The sequence below is a fragment of the Orcinus orca genome, chromosome 1 (assembly GCF_937001465.1).
Source record: "Orcinus orca chromosome 1, mOrcOrc1.1, whole genome shotgun sequence".
Lineage (NCBI taxonomy): Eukaryota > Metazoa > Chordata > Mammalia > Artiodactyla > Delphinidae > Orcinus > Orcinus orca.
The window spans coordinates 126,897,752-126,913,020 of NC_064559.1; the positions used below are offsets into that span (position 1 = coordinate 126,897,752).

At 34.6% G+C, this 15,269-nt stretch overlaps 1 protein-coding gene across 2 annotated transcripts in view; it reads left to right on the forward strand.

Moving 5' to 3' along the window:
- DPYD (dihydropyrimidine dehydrogenase) overlaps nt 1-15,269 on the forward strand; it is a 795,698-nt gene that overhangs the window by 351,563 nt on the left and 428,866 nt on the right. For both annotated transcript variants that reach the window (XM_004263062.3, XM_033437294.2), the window contains exon 11: nt 6,736-6,946. In XM_004263062.3, the coding sequence (XP_004263110.1) occupies nt 6,736-6,946 (211 nt within the window). The remainder of the gene's footprint in view (nt 1-6,735; nt 6,947-15,269) is intronic.

Here is a 15,269-nt window from a genome sequence, read left to right on the forward strand (position 1 = left end):
TAGGAGGTACTAAAAGAAGGAAACTCAACTTGTGGTTTCAGCAAACTCTTTCGCCCAAGAAAAGAATAATTGAAGAATTAGCTTGTAGGTTCCAGAGAGTGGTAAGCATATCAAAATTGCTCTGCATTCCACCACAGACTGTGAGTCTGTATAAACCAAAAAGTACAAAATACATTAGGAAGTATTTAGTAAATTAAAGATGAGATCAAGAGTGGATTGTCAGAGTTTACTGACTCTTTATCTTCCTTCGTCTCCTTGGTAACCAAAATAACCAGAAGATTGGATTGTGAAATCAAACTCACAAGAATTAGAGATATAACTTGCATCGAGCTTTATAAATAATTTCAAGGATATAAGTAAACATGAAGTGTGGGGTAAACAAGAGGAGGTGCAAGACCGCTAGTACAGTTCTCCAGGTCCCATCCTGCTGCATCAGGGTGTGCTTTTGTTCAGAATAATGTAGGGTCTCTAAGTAACGTTTGTAGCTCCATCACTTACACAAAAAGAAGCTGTTTTAACTATAAAGCAACTCCAGTTTATACTCAGATAGTTACATAGTTTATTTGACTCTTTAGAGAGAACCTTGCTGTATAAATCCATATTTCCCAGGTTTTGTTTACCATAGCAATCCTAGACTAGCAGGTATATCTTGCCAAAAGCTTTACGCAGATAAGGTCTCTCCCACTTGCAAATGCTGGTAGTTTGTTTTCCATTAGCATGTTTACAAGGGGATTTAACCAGGTCACTTTTCTTTCTTTCTTGAGATTAACTTTCTTACCATCCTACATCTTCCCTTACCAAAGGAAGATAATCTATTCCATACCAGAATTTCTCAGTAACTAATTCCTACTCATCCTTCAAGATTAGTTTATGCTGTATCTTTTCCAGGCTGACCTTTCTTGACCTGCACAACTGCTGTGTAAAATGCCCTTTTATCTGTCATTAGAACAGAAGGTGTTTATATGTTATCACACAATATAATTGCAGATTTGTCTGCCTCTATGAGATTTTTGAAAGTAGGGATTATTTTATTAACTGCAGCACCTAGCACCATTTTTGTACATAATAAGTACTTAATAAATATATGGTAAATTTATAAATTAATTGGACTCATTATGTAGTATGAATAAATTTAACAGCGATGAAATAAAAGATAATATTGTCCAGGATTATCACTGGCCAAAGCAGACTACCAGACAGTTTTGATTTGAAATACCATCTCTGAGGTCCTCATGTTCATACAGAATTGATAAATTGTTAAATGTCTAGCTATTAGAGGATAATCTTTACAAAGAATATAGTTTCTTCATATCGTTTCTCAAACTTTGGCAACTAGAGTTTAATGTATGCTAGTTTTGAATTCTGCTAATTATGGTTTATAATCTATGCTTACTTTGCCGATATGCAATCTAAAAATGAGTTGACATCATGCTTTTAATTATAGTAAATTAAGTTGTTTCATAATTTCCACAGTATGATGCCTGTAATATTAATCAGACCAAATCATCATATTACATAAAGTTAATCATTAAAATGATGATCATTATTGCATGTTATAGCACTCTATTTTTATTTCACTCTGCATCAACCACATATTATCCCTGAATATGGAGGTAAAAATCAAAGCTAAGAAGTGTTTTTTTTTCACTTTCCTCATACAGTATGAAAAGAAAGTAACAATTTGATTTACTGAACCTCAAAAATGGAACCTTATAGATGCTTTTGTCTTTTATTCCCTTGAGTAATTATTGGTGGAGAAAAAGACAAGAGATATTTGTATGTTTGCTTGATGTACCACTTGTTCCTCATGAGAACAGGCTCCATCAAACAAGTAAATAAATATGTGTGCCATGAACAGGAGTGTCCATATACCAAACTCTGAGCTGCTGATTATTAATGATCATTAACAAACATTAGGTATTAAAAGGCACTAACATTGACATCTGTGAACTAATTAGCCCAGAAGGCTGATTAATTTGAACAATAAAATATTAAGACCCACAGCATGAGGTTAGACCACTGGTCACTTTGGTCCATCATTTTCATATGGCAGTGTAACTGACAACTGAGGAGAAGTACCATTTGCTTTCTGATTTCAAACTCACAACATAGGATGCTCTGGTCAGGTAGCATGTCTTTTGCATGCTCTGTGTTCCTTGCTTTGGGATGGATGTTTAGTAGCTGTTGACTCCACATACTACTAATTGGTTTTCCTTTTGTTAGCTTGAATGTCCTCTGGGTTTTCATATTAGTCATTCATTTTGGTAAACAAAATGTTATTCAGTGTCTACTGTGTGCCAGTTATTTTGATAGATACTGATACGGCGAAATTCACTTGATAACCTTCCATGTGGCATATCAGCTGGAGTATATCCTGATTTGCCAGGCATCTGTCTGAATGTTCATTTGTTTGTGCTCATCATTTGTTAAATATTTGAATGTCACTCCTGGACACTGGGGATAGAAAGTTAGTAAGATATTCTTTCTGTACTTAAAGAGTTTTTTTTGAAGTTTACTGTCTAACAAATAAATGTATTTAAATTCTATTTTAATTTTCCACCTTTATATCTTGAGATGATATGTTTTATGTTTCTACTATTTGCTTTATGAAGTAGTACTTCTTTGTTCTAAACTTATCCTTCCTCTGGATTCAAGGAGTCTCCATTAACTAATTTACAATATTGGGTTCATAAGTCCATCACTTGGTTCCTGTATTTCATGATTATATAGTACCTCTAAACTTACTTAGACTAGGAAGCTTGGATTTCCTCTTCCCACTGAAGGCAGCCTTTATCCAGCCAACTCCTTACCTTTAATTTGCCTTTAGCTAGATCCTTTCCTGTTCTAATTCGCCTTGTTTTGAGAGTCAACAACTGGAACCATACAAAGTCTCATTATTTCAAATATACCACAATTTCTGCCTTTGAATAAAACTGAATACCACAGGAATTTGTTCTAGCCATATCAGGATTTTAGCTAAGCTTTGCCATCTCTTAATATACCTTTGGTTTCTCTGATCCTCAGTTTCTCTTCTGTAGGAAGGAAATAATACTTCTTCCCACAAAGTGTTGGTTGTGAGGCCAGCAAGCAGCAGAGTGCCAGAGGTCGGTTGATAAATCTGTAAATCATGATGATATCCAGGGTGTTATTGGCTTTTTGAGCCACAACAGGGAGAAAAACTTGGTTTGAAGAAATACTTAAAAAATAACTAATATATAGGTGTCACATCTCCTGTGTGAAAATTAAAATGAGTTATGTATAAAGCACTTAAAGGATAGCTGCTATATAAGTATTTATTATTATTATTTTTGTCTTGTCAGACAGATTTCTTAAACAGTGAAAATAAATTCCTCTGTTGTCCACAAATAATGCAAAGGATATTTCACTTAACATATGGCTTCACTTACTTTCAATTCTCATTTTCCTAATATTCCCCTATTGACTAAGATATATCTTATTTCAGTTCTTTTTTCAATATAACGTCAATACTTTCCAAATAATTACATATGTTCGTCATGTCTTTCTATCTTTCCTTTAAAAGTTTTTTCCCCTCTTTTATGTAAAATGAAAAATCTAGGTACCTAATAGCAAAATAGCAGGAAGGAGTGTGATTTGTGTCTGCTGCCCAATAGTCTAATCTTAAATGTTTGAGAAAGTAAATAACATTGCAAGTTTCAAAAGCAGAATTTTAGGGCTTCCCCGGTGGCGCAGTGGTTGAGAGTCCTGCCGATGCAGGGAACACGGCGTTCGTGCCCCGGTCCGGGAGGATCTCACATGCCACGGAGCGGCTGGGCCCGCGAGCCATGGCCGCTGAGCCTGCGCGTCCGGAGCCTGTGCTCCGCAACGGGAGAGGCCACAACAGTGAGAGGTCCGCGTACCGCCAAAAAAAAAAAAAAAAAGGCAGAATTTTAGAATAGTCTTTTTGGGGGCCAATGTATATACCTGCTGACTTCCGTGCACTGTCACATAGCTGGCATGAATACTAAATATTTGGTATCAACCCTGGCATATATGGAAAATTATGATATGAGCTAAGGATACATTAACATATGGTTTCTTCATGTTCATAACTCTACGTAGGTTTTAGTCAAAAGCCATGGTAAGAGTACTACTAAAGCATGTTCAAGCATAAATCATTTGGTAACCTTATTTTAAATTCTTATAAGTTTTGATTTGTTTGCAGTGTTCAATTTTTGTTTCTAAATTAAATGCCAGATTTGGCAAAAAGTATGTGAGATTATCTACATATAATAATATATACTGTCTAAGTATTCATAGTTAAGAAGAGTAGAATGGGACAAAACAGGCCCTAAATCAGTCTGAGACATGCTCTCAATATGTGTACAGCCAAGTTCAGGGTTTTATTTCTGCCCTCCACAGAGAGGAGTACTATTATAAATACACATCGTGTATTGATTTATTCAAACCATAAACATTTGGCATTGTTATCCAGTCAAGTTTGGCATTATCATTAAAATTTAGCATCACTTGACATTTTTGAAAAACAATAACTGGTTTATATTGAGCTATAAGGCACTGCATTATGCAAATGGGACAAAAGTGACACAGAAAACATACCACGGTATGTTTTATTTATTTTTTAATTTGAGGTATTTAAGGAATATTTTGCTTTCCAGACATCGCACATTTTTATTTTGTAGAAATTTAAAGAGTAGTCCAAGTTTCTTGGGGCTTTCCTTTTTTTACCTTTGTTGTTGGGCTACCTTTCTATTGGAGTCATAATCCTATTGCTAAGTGATACTGAATAGATTGAAGAATGATTTGGGGAAAAAGTGAATTCAGAAAATGACAACTACAAATAAATTGCATTTATTTTCACCTTCTACATGTTAAGTTCTGCTTTAGGTGTTTTACATTTCTGAATTGCCTTAAACAACACCACATACCAATTAGTTAGGTATTGTTATTCCCTTTTTATATATAAGGAACTTGAAGGTCAAAGAGATTCAGCAACTATCCCAAATAAGCAGTGGAAGTGGGTTTAAAAACTGATTCAGTTCCACTTACTTCTGTTTTCCTTCTAAACCATGAGCAGTTTGAGATCCACTGTTCTGTATACTTACCACCCACACTACCCACTTATGTAGTACTTTTGCTATTGCTAACCTCTTAATTTTATAATGCAAAGTAAAATATTGTGTGATAGTAGCTTAGGTAGTCCAATTTTTAAGCCATTAAAACCAGTATTCAAAAAATATCCTAAGTAAGATGTAGCTTGAAATAGCTTCATGCCAATATTTGGTAATATATTGCATTTCTCAAATTAAAAAAAAAATTATCAGCCCTTGAAGGAGTCATTTTAGATTTTTTTCTAATTACTCCCACACTGTTATTTTACTATACTAGATATTCTGTATATCTGTTTATAAGCTATGACTCTATGCTTTATGTTATCTAAGAATTTTTCTTCCCCAAGAATCAATTTTGCTCCCTTATGGGCAATATTAGTCTCATGGAGAATACATGGTATAGATCTGTTGAGTTCAGAGACGGCTATAATCTACAATGACAGTAGTTCACAAAATACCACTTCTGGACCAGCAGCAAAGCATCACCTAGGAATTTGTTAGAAATGCGCATCCTCAGGACTCATCCAGTCCTATAGAACTAGGAACCTTGGGGGTGGGCCTATGCAGTGTTTTAAGAAGCCCTCTAAGGTGATTCTGATGCACTGTAAAGTTTGGAACCGCTAGTTATGGATAGAGCGCTGAGAGATGGGTCCATGGCTTCAGAACAACATTGAGCAAGTTACTCTATGTCTCAGTTTTTTCATCTTGATGTAGCCCAGATAATTCCTGGTTTGAAGCCTTACACACACAACTTTCTCAGCCTCACTTGTCAACTGAGAATCTACCTGTCTTCCATGGGGTAGGGAAAGAATAAGACTCAACACCCTCTCAGCCTCTTTAGTGGGATGTTTTTATAGCTTTTGGAAAAGACTACTCAACAGACTGGTTAGGATCACATTAACAAATGCCTTGTATTTCCTCCAAAACAGTAAGTGGAATAAATAAATATCAACATTCTGTCTTAATAGAAATCCCTTTATGGGCACGAAAACAAACAAAAACTAGGGTGCCTAATTTTATAGCACAATAAATTATGTGAGATATGTGGAATAACTGGGAATTTGTCAAGAGGAGCATGCTTGTTTCCTGAAATTTTCGTGTATATTTTTACACGAAAAGTAAAAATAAATCTTATTTATTTCTTGGTTCTACAGAATTCCTCTAATCTATTTTCCTACCTACCATTCTAATCACTTACTTCCAGAGACTGGCTCACCCACTTTATTGACTTTTTTCCAGCTTAGGTATATACAGTCTGGTAATAATAATAAGAATTTATTTTCATATAATGCAGAATTAAAAAGAGAACTTAACCTACAGAAATGAAATCATAAGGAGACCAGGCTACTATAGTGAGAAACGTCACACATCACCAACCGTAGGGCATGCACAACCTAAAACTTGAGAAGCATTTTGTCATGCCATGATCTATAAAATTCCACATGACAACTTCAGTCTAAGACTCTCCTGAGTCAGTGATTTATAAAATGTGAATAGCTGATAACTGAACCTCAGCTTTGGTGAAAGAAAAAACTTCATGTTTATTTAAACATTATAAGCTTTAGCATGTATAATTGAATTAAAAATCAAATATTAAATAAAGAAGAAACATTTTCGAGTTTTTCTCTATTCTGTTTCATTTTAGATGGAGCTTGCGAAGGAAGAAAAATGTGAATTTTTGCCTTTCCTGTCCCCACGGAAGGTTATCGTAAAAGGCGGGAGAATTGTTGCTGTGCAGTTTGTTCGGACAGAGCAAGATGAAACCGGAAACTGGAATGAAGATGAAGATCAGATAGTCCATCTGAAAGCCGATGTGGTCATCAGTGCCTTTGGCTCAGTTCTGAGTGATCCTAAAGGTAGAGTGTTCGGGAGCTGAAATGTGTTATGAATTGTCTGTTATTTTACTGCCATAATGGTTTCCAGCTTTCAGGGAATTGTTTTTCACTTGAACGTTTATTTCCTTCTTCTAGTATGGAATGCAAGAAATCTTGATTTATAAGATGTAGAAATGGTATTTAACGTTTACAGAGAATTATTTTTAAAGTAGTGGGAATTGAAAAGAACATTAACCTTTCTTTTAAGCTTATAATCAAAATACATGTTCTACTTTGTAATAATTTTTGCCTTGTTTCCTCTATAAGAATAGCTTTTTCTTCAATTAGACCTAGAGTAAGAAAATGTGACAGATAAGTTGTAAGAGCCAATCTTCAGTGATTCAAGCAAATTAGGATCTAATGAATAGTCAAAAATAGAATTCATGTTGACTACTATCTTCATGCCAAATCATCACTAGAGACATCAAAATTATCAAATTAGGAAGTTTGAACTCCTGTCATTTCATTTAAATGGCATAAATGGACATGCTAAGAAAGAACAAAATGCTTAAAAAAAAGACAATGAGAAAAGGAAATGTTTTATATAGCATTCCAAATGAATAATAAGTCAACCAACTAAGACTATTTTGTGTTAAGTTTTCCCCACACACAGTGTTTCTGTGGACCATTGTATATAAAGCTTAGGTACCTCCCCATGCCTTCATTTTGCAAATCTTTTACCTTTTACTACACGCTGTCAAAATGACAATTAACTATTTTATTAACTAAAAGGAAAATAAAAGAAAGTTTCTCTCTGTCAGAGATTCATTAAGAAAAACAGTAACCAAAAAAAGAAAAAATCTAAACCTGACAATTCCTATAACTTTCTACTATATCTATGCTAAAATTACATTTTGTGTCTGAAATAGAAAGAGATATATACTTGGAAATGTGCATATTTCTGCAACAGATAAGTGAAAATTTTAACCACTCATCAAGATATTTTATCTGCAGGACATCAAACATCTTGGTATTTGGAAACATCCAGATGTTTAATGTCATCAAGATAAATGTTTTTGAATAGCTGGATGATGGCCTGAATTTGTCACTTTTCATCTAGACGTTTATGTGATATGTAGACATAGTCACAGTGTTGTTTGCTATTTGTTGATGAGTTCAGCAAGGAAAAAAAGAACAACGTATAAATTGCATTCTATTATCTAAAAAAATCATACTGTTCTTACTGCTCTGCATATGACCAAAAATTGAGTAAAAAGTTGAATCATATTTAACTTGCAATTCTGTTGATTATTTGCCTATCAAAATAATTTATTTTACCATCTAAATTTATGTTCCACAACTGACAACTCTAATATTAAGAAAAATATATCTTTTCCTAAGCAAACTTAAAGTAGATGTGACTTAGAAAATCATAGGAAACAGCTTTCCAAAGCTTATGTTCCTGTGTGTGTGAAAGATTTAACTTAGTATTTAAAATATGAAGTAGAAGAAAAGAGAATTTGATTTATTTGTGCTTATTTGATGAAGTCATTTAAGAATTTATTTGTGTATTTTATTCCAAAATGTACTTGTGTTTGTTTCTTCCAGTGCTCTACATGTGTTACCCCTTATACATTAGAGAAATCAAGGAAAAATGGTTCTTCACTTTCCTTTCTGCCCCCCTCCTGCTGACTTGAAAAACAAACTGCTTGGGAAATTTTTCCTCAAATAGAATTACTTGCTTTACGAGGGCCCTTCAATATTGACATTAATAAGAGCTACTTTCAAGTTAGAGGGGAGCTGGAAGAGTTGGAATATTAAATAGCATTCATGCCTCTACTGCTTTCTAAATATATTCAATATTGTTTTTTGAATGGAAAGCATTTAAAAAATAGTAGAGAGAATCATTATTTGTTAGAAGTTGATCAAGAAGATCTTATCTAAATGGTATTTAAAATCTTAAAATAATAATTTCAAAGAAAACTTTCATGTGCACATGTATCAGGTATAGTGAAAATCAGTTTATAGGAAGCAATTTGTCCATTTGGCTAAGAAGAGAAGATATTCATGTCTCCCTCTTCTACCCTGAATTTTATCCCATCTTGATACCCGTGTGATGTGATTTATGTGTGGTACCTTTGTGATTATTACATATGTGGTATGATATATTTTAATATATTTACTTATAATCTCTTTCCTTAAACATCAACCTGCTTTTCTACCCTTCTTCTTCTGTCCTTCCCAACCTCACTTTGCACAGGCTCCAGTGAACTTCATGCCAAACTCAGTGACATCTTTTCAGTCCATATTCTATTTTTTGCATTTGACAGTGTTAAATATTTCTTTCTGTTTGAAAAACTCTCTTCCGAGTCACTTAACCTTTCTGAGCCTCAGCTTTCTTCCTCTATAAAAAAACAATGATAATAATATATACTCTTCCTACCTCTCAGGACTGTTGTCAGAATTAAAATATAATGGGAAAGTGCTTTGGAAATGAAACTGTAACACATTATTATTGTTTATGACACTCCATTTTCTTTTTTTTTAAAAAGATTATGTATTTTATTTATTTATTTTTGGCTGTGTTGGGTCTTTGTTGCTGCAAATGGGCTTTCTCTAGTTGCGGTGAGCGGGGGCTACTCTTCATTGCGGTGCTCGGGCTTCTCATTGCAGTGGCTTCTCTTGTTGCGGAGCATGGGCTCTAGGCGCACAAGCTTCAGTAGTTGCAGCACACGGGCTCGGTGGTTGTGGCTCGCAGGCTTAGTTGCTCCATGGCATGTGGGATCTTCGCGGAACAGGGCTCGAACCCGTGTCCCCTGCATTGGCAGGCGGATTCTTAACCACTGTGCCACCAGGGAAGTCCAACACTCCATTTTCTTGCTTTTTCTTTTAACTATTCCTTTCCTACTGTCACTGACTGCTTTTCTTCCTCTAGCTTTCCAAAGTTCAGACTTTGCCCATTTCTCTTCTTAATATATTTATTCCTTCACTGACCTGATTCATTCATTCATTCATTTATTCACACATGCATTAATTCCTGTAAGAAATATTTAATGAACAACTTCTGTGTGCCAAGTAATAGCTAGATTACAGTAGGCACTATTGCACTTCTGTGTAAAATGACTCTGCAGTCTCTTTCTCCACTCTCTGTGTCTCAGAAGACATTTCATCATATATTTATGCCCATGCATGTAACAATGATTTTAGTGAGTTTCTAGAGAATGCCAGGTACCAAATTGTATTCTGGAGAGTACAAAGATGAATGATGCATTCCTTATATTTAAAAACCTCACAAACTGGTGTTGGAGGCAGACCTGCAAACAAATAGTTGTTTTATCAAGTTAAGAATACATTTAGAGAGATAGGCCCAGAGTAAGGAAGGATCACCTCATCAGGTTTCCTTAAGGCAGATTTCTTCTCAAGTTCGCTATCATACCATAGTTCTCCTATCACTAAAGTCTAAAAATGGTGTCCCAGATTCAGATATCTAATTCCAGTTTTACTTTTCATTAAATTCAACAATTTTACCCTACACAATAGGATGAAGCGCCTACGCCTTAGTGCTTGAGAACTTCAGGAAATGATTTTATGTATACTACGTGCCTGACTTTACGTTCCACTGTTCCCTCTTGAACTGTTCCTCCCAGTATCTAATACAGGGTGGATTCCAAAGCGGTTAATTTAGAAAGTCCTTGGTGAATGCATTATGTAAATATATGCTGAAGAATTCAAGGAATGAAATAAACTTGACAGAGTACATATAAAGTACAGTGATAATTTATACCCTCAGCATTGTCTGATTACAATAATATTTTAAATGAAAATAGTAGTGAAATGAAATTGTAGTGTCTCAATTATATCAATAATAGGTATTTGTAAAGGTAAACTAAATTGGGAATTTGCAGAAAATTAAATTTTTAATCTCACTTTTTTCTGATATACTGCATCACTTTTGCAAGTCCCTTAATTTGTGTGTTTCGTAAAGGAGAATATAAAATAATTTTATTTACTATTAAGCACCCAATATATCTGTAATAAATATTTCATGTCAGAAAAATAGTTAGTGCCTCAATAGCTTAAAGAAAAGATAAGTACGTCAAATTTATAAAACAAATTTGTATAATATCCTTGGATTACAGTTGCTAATTATTTCATTGTTCCTAAGGCTTGTAACAATTATAAGTAATCATCATTATTTTATTTAATTCTATTTTATTTCTCTTTTTTTGGGATTGTAGTAGTAAGTGGGAAATAAGAACAAAAGACTCTGTATTCCACATCCCTGTGCATGGAATATATGTGTGCTTATTATGAGCACAATTTAATTGAATCCTTCATTAACTACTGTCCAAATTCTAAAGGCAGTGTGGTGTCCAATTTCTAATTTGATTGGTATGATAAAGTCTTAGTCTTATTTAATATCTTTCCTATGAAAAAATGAGAGTGGTTCCACATTTTCAAAATTCTCATCCATTTTCTCTAACTATGTAAGATTCCAAATCACCTCAAATTTGGATTTTAGTATTGAAGACTGATTTTAAAGGCTGTCAGTAAATTAAGCACAAGCTACCTTTAACTGGCATTTTTACTCCACAAATGTTGCCCTTCACTGGAAATTTTAAAACATTTATTTATTTATTTTAAAAGTATGTATTTCATAATATAGGAAGTCTCCTCTTCTATTAAACACCAATGTCAGTGTTTATGGAATTGAATTTTCCCTCTTTTTGTTTGTTTGGACAATGTCAAGTTTGAGAGGCTTTTTCCTTATTTTATTCCCTTCTCTTTCTGCTTTGAACCAAACTGCCAGTTGTGAAAGCGTGCATATCTTCATTGTTGGTTTGGAATTGATAAGGAGAATGCGTTACCATTTTCACTGAACTCACAGTTTCATTTTTCCAGTGGAGGTGATAACAGTCGCCTTGTCCTCACATTCCTAGTTGACACAGTTTTATGTGTCTTTGACTATGCTTTCAGACAACTGAAGGAAGGCACTTTAGCCTTGACCTCTGTGCCTCTTTCATGCACTACACCACGTCATCCTCTCATTCTTTTGAAGTGTCCACTGTGAAAAGAGCTATGTGTTTTCATCTTCCAGAACCTATTATAATTTATCTTCCAATTAGATTGTAAACCCCAAAAAGGCATAGTCTGTACCTTTTATAGTAAGTTGTAGTCCCAATAGTGGCCAACATATTATTGTACCCATAATAGATGCACAGTATATATTTGTGCATTTGACTTGACTTGATTCATGTTAAGATATTAATTTTATTACACCTAGTTGTTATTTTTTCCTGTTGTGGGGTCAGTTTGGTTTACTTTTCTTAGAAAGCACAAATGTTAGACAAGTAGTTCTGTTTTTCTATTGCTATTGATGTTTTCCCCTGTTTTGGCATAAATTGTTGCACTCTTTATAATCCAATAAATAGGACACTAATTAGAGTCCCTCTGGTAGAGCAGCTTAGAGCAGGGGCTCTGGAGCCAGGCTGCCCCGCTGGAAATCTGGCTCCCTTAGTCTCTTCATACTTTGTGGTCTTGTGGTCTCGATCTTTTAAGAGGGAAGATTATAGCATCTACCTTCTAGAGTTATTTTAAGAATAAATAAATTAATAATATATGTAAAGCACTTAGATATATGTCTAGCACATAGTGAGCATCTCTTAACATTTTGGATATTATGCTTGTGTAACAAAATCATATTTTAATAATTAAATTGAGTTATATTATACCCTTATGACATTATGAATGTTGTCTAGGAATAAAAGCATTTGAAAATTAGGACTTCATTTGGGGACCTGCAGGCTTCGTCCACATGTCTTTATAAAATAAGTGAAGCAGATGCTCTTACAATTTATGATTTTTTAAATGAGAAGATGTTTCCTACATTTGGTTGTTTTTATTTACAGAAAAAAGATTACACAGCTTGTAACTGTATCATATGTTTAAAAAATGTGTTATTATCAATTCTGATGATTTTCATACCATTGAGAGGAATTTTCTTTCAACTAATTGTTAGTAGTTAGAAAACTCCATTTTGTGTTTTCATAAATCATGTATATAAAGAGCAGAGGATATTTTTAATATCTTTGTTTTTTCCTCTTAAACATGGTAAAACTGGGCCAAATTTTTGGTTTGTTTGCTCACTTTTATCTTAAAATGGAAAGAGAAGCACTTTAGAGGATACTAAGCTTGAGTTCTTAAGCATTTGAAAATTATGGTATGAGATAACTAAGATTAAAAACCTTTGTTTTTTGGAAGGAAAGATAGGATGAATGATGTGTAAAACTGACTCAGGATAATGCTGCACAGCACTGCTCAGGAGAGCAAATCACAAGGTGACTGAATTCTCTGGGCAGAGCAGGGAATGCATGGCTTTTCTTCTAGGAAAGGAGTTTATACACTTCACCCAGTGCCTACATTTTCTTCCTGCTTATCTTACTAGAGACAAGGAAACATGAAGCCCTGTTCTTTCTGAAGATTTAAGGAAACCCTCGGAAAGCAACTTCCTTCATAGCATTAGTTGCAATTAGTTCCATAAGAGAGTGAGATGTTTTTTGGGGGGGAGGAGGACGATGGTGGAGAGGCTTTAAAATTGCTTACCAGTTCCCTCAGAAAATTATTTCAAAACCTCATGGGGTAAATAAAATGTTCTGCCAGTACTAGCTTCAAGTGTAGTTTGATTCACTTGCCTCCTACCCTGAGAAAAGATGCAGGCCATGGGTTAGTTTGCCTTGTTCTGGCCTAAGCGAGAGCTAGAAATTGCTATGTAGGCAAGAAATGGTGTGCATGAGACTGTGACAGTGCAGATATTTAGGAATTTTTCAAATGGGCCCATTTTTTCCTCAATTATTTTAGGTGTTGGGAAAAACCTAGAAAAGATGTTTTAAACTGAGCACTAGATGAGTCAAGTGCCCAATAATAATAGTTACCTGTGCTTGAAAAGACATGGCATCAGTATGTTTGATTTGTTTTTCTCCTTATTAAAATGTTACTTATATGCTACTTCTCTAATGGAAGTGGGAACACTGAGGCATTTTAATAACCCCTTTTTTTTTAACCAATATGTTTCATTTTTCAAACAATAAAGTATGTCCTTCAGAAGCCACTCATGGCACTTAGAGATTCAGCAAACTTTTCTTTGAACAATTGTCCACTCTTTGTGGCCTTCAGCTTTCATCATTCCTCTTCTGCCTTACCAAAAATAAAGAAGAAGGGGAAGGAGTGGAGTACCAAGTTGAAAATGTGTCATAATTGGTTAGATTATCCCTGTTGCATGCATTTTTATAAACAGAAATGTTTACAATATAGTTTCAAAGAACAGGTTAAGGAATACTGCACTTTATTGATAGATCGGAGAACTTTTTAACTAATGGCACAAATGTTAGAGGCAGGGCCTCACTAATGATTAATACAACTAAGAATGGATGAGAAAGAACTGAAAAATAAAGTTGTCAGTCCAATGTAACTTATGGATATGTTACAATACAGTAACTTGCGTAGAAGTTTTCCTTACATACATTTCCAAACGTGCTGGAAGGGATTTAAGAGATAATGTATTCTAGACTCCTAATTTCACAGATTTATTTGTTTAGCTAATGACTTCTGATGGCCTGCTATTCCAGGCCCTGGGCTGTATTCTGGGGGTAAAGTGTGGAAAAGGTGTATGCAAACTTTGCCTCCAGGAATGCAGTTTAATAAATTGTGCCGGGAGAAGTTTAGAGTCCTAGGGAAGCGCAAAACATAGTCTGAAGGTTCAGAGAAACTTCCTAGAGGAAGTGGGTTGTAAATTGAAGGCTGAGTGATGTGTAGGAGTTTCCAGGTGGAATGGGGGTGGAAGGGAGGGAGCCACGGGGAGATTATGCAACTTGCTCAACACCATACTGTTAGATTAAGTAGTCATTTTACAGTCATTTTTAAAAGCTATATTAAAAAAACCAGCATGTCTTTAGAAAGTTGTCATCAGCCTACTTATTTCATGCATGTTCTCATCTTTATAAATGAAGGTCTGAATTTTGCATTTTTATTTCTAAAATTGAACTTTTAATTTTATGATTTTTACTATTCATTCTCTCATTATTTTTCATGCAATGAACATTTTATAATATCCAAATATGTTATAGGCCCTGTCCAGGCACTAAGAATACAAGCATGAGTAAAAGAGAGTCTTTGCCTCCCAGGGACTCATAGGCTAATGAGAGAAACAGGCATGTAAATACATAAATTGTAGCATAATGTGCTCATTTGAGATGATATTTGGACTGGGTTTTAGGGCTTGAGTAGGAGTTTCTCTGTTAGAGGGAATATTCATACACAAAGTACAAGCTGATGAATGGCCTCAGGTGACCAGACAATAGTGAGAAAG